Consider the following 7683-nt stretch of genomic DNA (forward strand, 5'->3'; position numbering starts at 1 on the left):
CGGCCCCACCGTGACACTCACATCGGTGATGGCCTTCTTGGCCTTCTCCTCAGCGTTCCGGCACTCCTGGACGGCCTCTTCCACCTCCGTCTGCAGTTGGGAGATGTCACCTTCCATCTTCTTCTTCTGGTTGATGAGGCTGGTGTTCTGGGGGGACAGGGAGGGACCTCAAGAGGTGGCCCTGGGGCTGCTGTCCCACCCCTCAGTCCCCCCTTAGGCCTTGGAGACTCCCCCATAACCCTTCAGGTTGAAGGATCTGGAGATCTTGGTGATGCAACATGGAAGAGAACCCAACCTTCCTTGGACCAACCCAGCCTTCCTCAGACCTTCAGGAGAAGGTGGCACTGTTTGGTCCAGGTCAACTGGAGCCATCTTGGGGGCTTCCAGCTCAGCAAGAGCTGGTCTTTGTCAACCAGACCTTCCATGGACCAACCCAACACTCCTTGGACCTTCTTTAGACGAACCCAACCAAGGTGAGGCCCTCAGGTCCACACCACCCTGAGCCACCTCGAGGTCCCCAGCCGAGCCATCAGAGCTGTTTCTCCTGGGTCGGAGCGTCCCTGGATGGAGGTGGCTCCTGTCCTGGCAGGCAGGTGAGGTCTCACCTGTGAGTGGAGGAGCTGGACCCTCTCGCTGGCCTCGATCAGCTCCTGCTCGGCCAATTTCCGGGCCCTCTCGGTCTGCTCCACCAGGCCCCGGAGCTCCTCCAGCTCTGACTGCAGCAGGGTGTTCCTGCGCTCCACCATGGCCACGTTCTCCTTCAGGTCCTCCCCGACCCTCGCCGCGTCGTCCAGCTGCAGCTGCGTGTCCTGGGGGGTGGTGGGAAGGGGTGGTGGGTCCACCCGGCCATGGGGTGGGGAAGGGGTGGCGGGTCCACCTGACTGGGGGGTGGTGGGGAGGGAGGGGAATGTCCATCCAACCACTCCTGCTGGGTGGTGGGACCTCCTACACCCCAAGGTCCCCATGGACAGGGACCTTCAGGACCTCAATGTCCCCATGGGGCCTTCAGGTACATCCTACACCTCAATGTCCCCGTGGGACCTTCAGGACCTCCTACACCTCCATGACCCCATGGACAAGGTACGTTCAGGACCTCAATGTCCCCATGGACAAGGTACGTTCAGGACCTCCTACACCTCCATGTCCCCGTGGGACCTCCAGGTACCTCCTACACCTCCACGTCCCCATGGACAGGTACCTTCAGGACCTCAATGTCCCCATAGACAGGTACCTTCAGGTAGCCCTGCAGAGCCTTGACCTGCTTCTGGGCCTCGTTGGCACCGCGGTTGGCGTGGCTGAGCTGGATCTCCATCTCGTTGAGGTCGCCCTCCATCTTCTTCTTCAGCCTCAGGGCCTCGTTGCGGCTCCGGGTCTCGGCGTCCAGCGAGGTCTGCAGCGACTCCACCACGCGCAGGTGGTTGCGCTTCACCTGCTCCATCTCCTCCTCCTTCTCACCCAGCTTGCGCTCGTACTCCGCCTTCACCTGGTTGAACTCCAGCTGCGCCCTCAGGATCTTCCCCTCCTCGTGCTCCAGGGAGGCCTGGGTGGGGACAGACACGACCTTGAGGACCACAGAGGATGGACGTCCCACCAGGAGAACTCAGCGACAGGGAGGGACGGGGCTTGTCCCACCTCAGCCTCCTCCAGAGCAGCTTGGAGCTCCAGCTTCTCGGCATCCAGCTGCTTCCGGACCTTCTCCAGCTCATGGATGGATTTGTGACCAGCGCCGAGCTGCTCCGTGAGGTCCGAGATCTCCTCTGCCCAGGTGAGACCCCGTCAGACCCCGCGGGAACGGGCAGGGAACGCCCAGGTGGGCGGAGGGACCCGTGTTGTCACCTTGGAGGTTCTTGTTCTCCCTCTTGAAGGTCTCCAGGTGCTCCAGGGACTCCTCGTAGATGTTCCTCAGCTTGAAGAGGTCGGTGCTGAGGGCCCTGGCCTCCTTCTGCGACGCCTCCAGCTCTGTCTGTGACTCCTCGAACTTCTGCTTCCACTCGGCCAACACCTGGGGACCGCCAGGTGTCACCCCACAGGCACCGGGCCCCACCCCAGCAGCCCCACCCGGCCACCCCCGGCCACCTTATCGAAGTTCCTCTGCTTCTTGTCCAGGGCGGCAGCAGCCGCGTTCGACCGCTCCACGTCGGCCATCAGGTCCTCGATCTCGTTCTGCAGCCGGTGCTTGGTCTTCTCCAGCGAGGAGCACTTGGCGTTGACGGCCTCCACGGCCTCCTCGGCCTCCTGCAGCCGCTGCGCCAGCTTCTTCCTGCCCCGGGCACCACTTGGGGTCACCCACGGGCCAGGTGGGGCCACTCAAACCCTTCTCCCACCCAGCCATGGGCCAAGGTTCTGCTCTGCATCTCCTCTACCATCTGCAGGTCGCTGTACCTTCTCCAGAACCTTTGCCGGTGGTTTTCACCTCCCCAAGCCCACAGAATCTCCATCTATGGGGCAAGACTCACTTGGCCTCCTCCAGAACCTTCTCCAGCGGGTGGTCTCCACCCCTCTGACCCCACAGGAGCTACATCCATGAGGAGATGACAACCTCCAAAACCTTCTCCCGTCGGTGGTCTCCACCCCTGACCCCACAGAAGCTCCATCCGCGGGGTGATGACTCACTTGGCCTCCTCCAGCTCCTCGGTGCGTTGGATGGCATCTGTCTCGTACTTGGTCCTCCACTGGGCCACCTCGGAGTTGGCCTTGGAGAGCGAGCGCTGGAGCTCGGCCTTGGCCTCGGTCTCCTCCTCGTATTGCTCCCGCAGCAGGTCCCCGTCGTGCCGGGCCGACTGCAGCGCGTGCGCCAGCGCGTTCTTGGCCTGGTGGGGAGAAGGTGGCACCCTTGGGTCCAGGTCAACTGGAGTCCTCTTGGGTGTCTCTGGCTCGGCAAGAGCTGGTCTGCATCACCACAACTCCTGTAGACCAACCCAACTTTCTCCAGACCAACCCAACCATTCTTGGACCTTCCCTAGACCAACCCAACCCAACTTTCTCCAGACTAACCCACCATCCTTGGACCTTCCCTAGACCAACCCAACCCAACCTTCTCCAGACTAACCCACCATCCTTGGACCCTCTTTAGACCAACCCAACCTCCTCCAGACCAACCCAATCATCCCTGGACCTTCCGTAGACCAACCCAGCCTCTTCCAGATCAGCTCAACCTTCCTTACACCTTCAGGAGAAGGCGGGACCATTGGATCCAAGCCAACTTGAGCTTCTTGGGGGGTCTCCAGCTCAGCAAGAGCTGGTCTTCATCACCCCGACCCAACCAGACCTTCCATGGACCAACCCAACCCTTCCCAGACCTTCTACAGGGGAACCCCCTGCAGATGGACCCCAACCGCCCACCTTAGATGGAACCACTGCAGGTGGACCCACCCAACCCCACTGGTCTGAACCAGTGACCACAAGGGCGAAGGACACCTGTGACCCACCTGGGCCCCTCCCAGGTCTTCTCACCCCCCCACCTGACCCCACCTTCATCTCCTCCTCCAGCTGCCTGCGCAGGTCCTCCAGCTGCTGGGTGTAGGCCGCCTTCCCGCGGGTCAGCTGGGACACCAGCGCCTCCTTCTCCTCCAGCTGCCGCGAGAGCTCACCTGCACGGGTGGGCGGAGCTTCAGGTGTGGGGCGGGCTTAAGGTGGGGTGGGGGGTGGGGGTGCAGCTGTGGGGCGGGAGGAGGTGGGGCTGCCCCGGGTCAGCTCTCACCGTTCTCCGTCTGCAGCTTGGCCCGTTGGGTGTTGGCGTCGTTGAGGACACGTTGGGTCTCCTCCAGCTTGGCCAAGTGCTCGGCAGCCTGGTCCTCCATGGAGCGCGACACCTTCTCCATGGCCACCTGCAGGGAGGGGCCAGAGGTTACAGTGGACTGGACGTGCCCCATCGCTGGAGGTGTCCAAGGCCAGGTTGGACAGGGCTTGGAGCTACCTGGGCTAGTGGAAGGTGTCCCTGGGTGGGATCCACCCAACCCAACCACTCGGAGACTCTTCAACTCAACCGGTTGAAGGTTCTCCAGCACAGCTCAACCCAACAAGGTGGACACTCAACCCAACTCAACCGGTTGAAGGTTCTCCAGCACAACTCAATCCAACTCAACCAGCTGAAAGTTCTTCAGCACAACTCAACCCGACAAGGTGGACACCCTTCAACTCAACCGGCTGAAGGTTCTCCAGCACAACTCAACCCAACAAGGTGGACACCCTTCAACTCAACCAGCTGAAAGTTCTTCAGCACAACTCAACCCAACCCAACCCGGTCTAGTGGGAAGTGTCCCTGCCTGTTGGTTGATGGAACTGGCTGATCCTCTCAGTCCTGTCCCACCCAAACCATCCCATGATTCCCTGCTGTCCACCTCTGCCTCCTCCTACCTTGGACTTGATCAGCTGCTCCACGTTGGCGCTGAGGTCGTCCAGCTCCAGCTTGAGCTCGCTTTTCTCCTTCTCCAGCTTCTGCTTGACGCGCTGCAGGTTGTCCAGCTGCTCGCCCAGCTCGGCCACGCTGTCGGCGTGTTTCTTCCTCAGCGCGGCCGCCGTGGCCTCGTGCTGCAGCGTGGCCTCCTCCAGGTCCCGCCGCAGCTTCTGGAATTCCGCCTCCCGCTTCTTGTTGAGCTCCAGCTGCGCCGAGGTGGCACCGCCGGCCTCCTCCAGCCGCTCGCTGAGCTCCTCCAGCTCCCGGGACAGCTCCGAGCGCTGCTTCTCCACCTTGGCCCGGCCCGTCCGCTCCGCCTCCAGCTCCTCCTCCAGCTCCTCGATCCGCGCCTGCACACCAAGAGGGTGCTGGGCTGGGATCCACCCAACCCCTCCACTCAACCCAACCCAAGCAGCTGGAGGCACTTTGATCCAACTCAACCCAACCCAAGCAGCCGGAGACTCTTCAACCCAACCCAAACTGACCCACCTAAGTGGAGCCTCTTCTACTCAGCCCAGCCACCTTGACACTCTCCAGCTCAACCCTCAGGTTTCTCTTCAGCCCAACCCAGCCACCTGGACATTCTCCAGCCCAACCCAAGCAGGCACAGACCCAACTTCCCCCCCACCTGTAGCTCCTTCAGCTTCTTCTGGAGCTGCAGAGCCAGCGCCTGCTCATCCTCGATCCTGCTGTTCTGCTGGTGGATCTCGAACTCCTTCCTGTGGAAGAAGGGGGGACAGTGAGGCCCCACCTGTGACCCTCGATGGGACCTCACATGGAGGAGCGGTCCAGCCTCACTTCTTGAGCTTCTCCTCCAGCTGCTGCTTGTCATTCTCCAGATCCATGATGTTCTCCTGGGTCAGCTTCAGGTCTCCTTCCAGCTTTCTCTTGGCCCGTTCCAGGTCCATCCGGATCTTCTTCTCCTGCTCCAGGGAGCCTTCAAGCTGTGTGGGAACACAGAAATGGGGACACACCTCAAGTTTTGCTCGTCTTTGCTCCAGAAGTTCCTCAGCAGGACCTGGGGTGGGACTGGCCACACTAACATCGTCCACTTGCTGTTCCAGCTTGACTTTGCCCTTCGTCAAGGTGTTGACCTTGTCTTCCTCGGCCTGCAGGTCGTCCAGCGTCTGCTGGTGGGACTCCTGCAGGGCCTTCTTCTCCTTGGTCAGCTTGGTGATGGTCTCATCCAGCCCCGCCATCTCCTCCGTCAGGTTCTTGACCTGTGGGAGAAGCGTCCGGCCTCCAGCTCAGTGCCAGGGTGGGGCAGTGAGGGGAGGTTGATGTTCACCTCAGCCAAAGAGGTTCTTTCAAAGCAGGAGAACCCAAAGGACTTTGGGTCTTCTCGATGAGCCCAACCCAACCAACACTGGATCCTCCCAACCCACCTTGGGTCTCCTCAACCCATCCTAACAGATTCCACCCCGCCTTGGGTCTCCTCAACTCAAACCAATACCTCGTCTTCTCAACCCAACTCAACCATCCTTGGTCGTCTCAACCCAACCCAACCAGTTTTGGGTCTCACCAACCCAACCAGCCTTGAGTATCCTTAACCCAACCCAACAAGACTCAAGTCCCCTCACCTTGAGGCTGAGGCCTCTCCCTGCCCTCACCTTGTTCTCGGTCGCGTGTTTCTCCTTCTCCACCTTGGCCAGGGTCAGCTCCAGGTCATCGATGTCCTTCTTCAGCTCCGAGCACTCGTCCTCCAGCTTCCTCTTCTTGGCCGTCAGCTCGGCGTTCATCTCCTCCTCATCCTCCAGCCTCTCCGTCAGCTCCTTCACCTTGGCCTCCAGCTGGATCTTGTTCTTGATCAGTTGGTCACAGCGCTCCTCGGCGTCGTTCAGGTTGTCCTGCTCCTGTTGGAGGGGAGGACACCAGGTGAAGTGGGGCTGCCCTGGAGGCTGTGGGGGTGGTGGTCATCCCCATGACGTGGTTTTGGGGTGATCAGACTCACGGCCTGCACTTGGAGCTGGAGATCGTTCTTCTCCTGCAGCATGGAGACCATCTTCTCCTCCAGCTCCTTCCGCCGCGCTTCTGACTTCTCCAGGGCGTCCTTCAGCCGCCCGTACTCCTCCTTCATGTTCTGCTCCAGGAGACCCCAAGCGGGTCAAAGACCCTCATCCATCACCCCCCAGACCATTGGTGGTCCCACCCCGCTCCCTCCTCCCACCTGCATCTCCTTCTCCGTCTCTGCGCTCTTCAGCAAGGGTTTGATCTTGAAGTAGAGCTTCATCCACGGCCAGTTCTTCACCCCCATGAAGGCCCGGAGGTTCCACTGGATCACCAGCAGCGCGTCCCTACCAGGAGGAGGGCCCAGGTGCCACCACATCCCCAAGCAGGTGACCAGGTGAGCAGAAGCCCCACCCCTGTCTCACCGGCGCTCCACGATCTTCTTGAACTCGAGGCGCATGAGCTGCCCCCGCGCCCGCGCCTGGATGCGGGTGATGATGCGGGACAGGCGCTCGTCCCGCATCTCCTCCAGCTGCCCCAGCAGCCCCGCCTTGAAGAAGACCTGAGGGGAGGGAGGAGGTGGGGAAGAAGGTGGTGGGACCGTGAGGTCCATGTCCATCTCGGGTGGTGGGACCACAGGGAACAGAGACAACAGGATCTCCCCACGGTGTGCCCAAAGCGGTTGCGGTGGTGGAAGGATGGGGTGGTGCGTGAGTGGGGGGGCAGATGGACATGGGGATGGACAGATGGACATGGGGATGGACAGATGGACATGGGGATCATGGGGTCCACGTAGCACCTGGGTGGTGGGACCACAGGGCGCAGGGACCACAAGATCTCACCCACTGGGATCAAACTGGTTGTGGTGGTTGGGGGGAAGGATGGGGTGGGGGGGCCGGGAGGAACAAATGGACATAGGGAGGGACAGATGGACTCGTGAGTGGTGGGACCATGGGGTCCTCAACACCTGAAGGATGGTGGCACCACAGGGAATGGGGACCACATGACCTCACCTTGGTGTGCCCAAACTTGTACTGGTTGTGGTCGATGTCGATGGAGCCCAGGAGCTTCTCGGCGCCCTTGCGGCTGTCGATGAACTGCCCCTCAGGGATGGCCGCGGGGTTCAGGATGCGGTACCTGGGGGCCAGAGAGGAGATGACCCCCTGAGACCAGCCCCGGTGGGGTTGTCCCCACCTCCCCAAACCCCCTCCGCGTCCCCACCGCTGGCGGAAGTCCCCGTAGAGGATGCGGTTGGGGAAGCCCTTGCGGCAGATGCGGATTCCCTCCAGGACCCCGTTGCAGCGCAGCTGGTGCATCACCAGGGCGTTGTCCATCACACC

At 61.5% G+C, this 7683-nt stretch overlaps 1 protein-coding gene across 1 annotated transcript in view; it reads right to left on the minus strand.

The window, feature by feature from the left end:
- Positions 1-7683, minus strand: part of LOC103614081 (myosin-6-like) — a 26603-nt gene that overhangs the window by 2241 nt on the left and 16679 nt on the right. Inside the window, exons 11-29 of the mRNA XM_017732035.1 lie at positions 7565-7683; positions 7357-7480; positions 6769-6905; positions 6564-6690; positions 6348-6476; positions 6007-6249; positions 5440-5616; positions 5195-5340; positions 5025-5115; positions 4357-4746; positions 3701-3827; positions 3472-3590; positions 2614-2810; positions 2077-2260; positions 1837-2002; positions 1633-1757; positions 1232-1540; positions 606-809; positions 18-147 (exon numbers count right to left, since the gene is read on the minus strand). Of these exons, the coding sequence (XP_017587524.1) occupies positions 18-147; positions 606-809; positions 1232-1540; positions 1633-1757; positions 1837-2002; positions 2077-2260; positions 2614-2810; positions 3472-3590; positions 3701-3827; positions 4357-4746; positions 5025-5115; positions 5195-5340; positions 5440-5616; positions 6007-6249; positions 6348-6476; positions 6564-6690; positions 6769-6905; positions 7357-7480; positions 7565-7683 (3244 nt within the window). The remainder of the gene's footprint in view (positions 1-17; positions 148-605; positions 810-1231; positions 1541-1632; positions 1758-1836; positions 2003-2076; positions 2261-2613; positions 2811-3471; positions 3591-3700; positions 3828-4356; positions 4747-5024; positions 5116-5194; positions 5341-5439; positions 5617-6006; positions 6250-6347; positions 6477-6563; positions 6691-6768; positions 6906-7356; positions 7481-7564) is intronic.

Source organism: Corvus brachyrhynchos, unplaced genomic scaffold, assembly GCF_000691975.1.
Source record: "Corvus brachyrhynchos isolate BGI_N302 unplaced genomic scaffold, ASM69197v1 scaffold994, whole genome shotgun sequence".
Classification (NCBI taxonomy): domain Eukaryota; kingdom Metazoa; phylum Chordata; class Aves; order Passeriformes; family Corvidae; genus Corvus; species Corvus brachyrhynchos.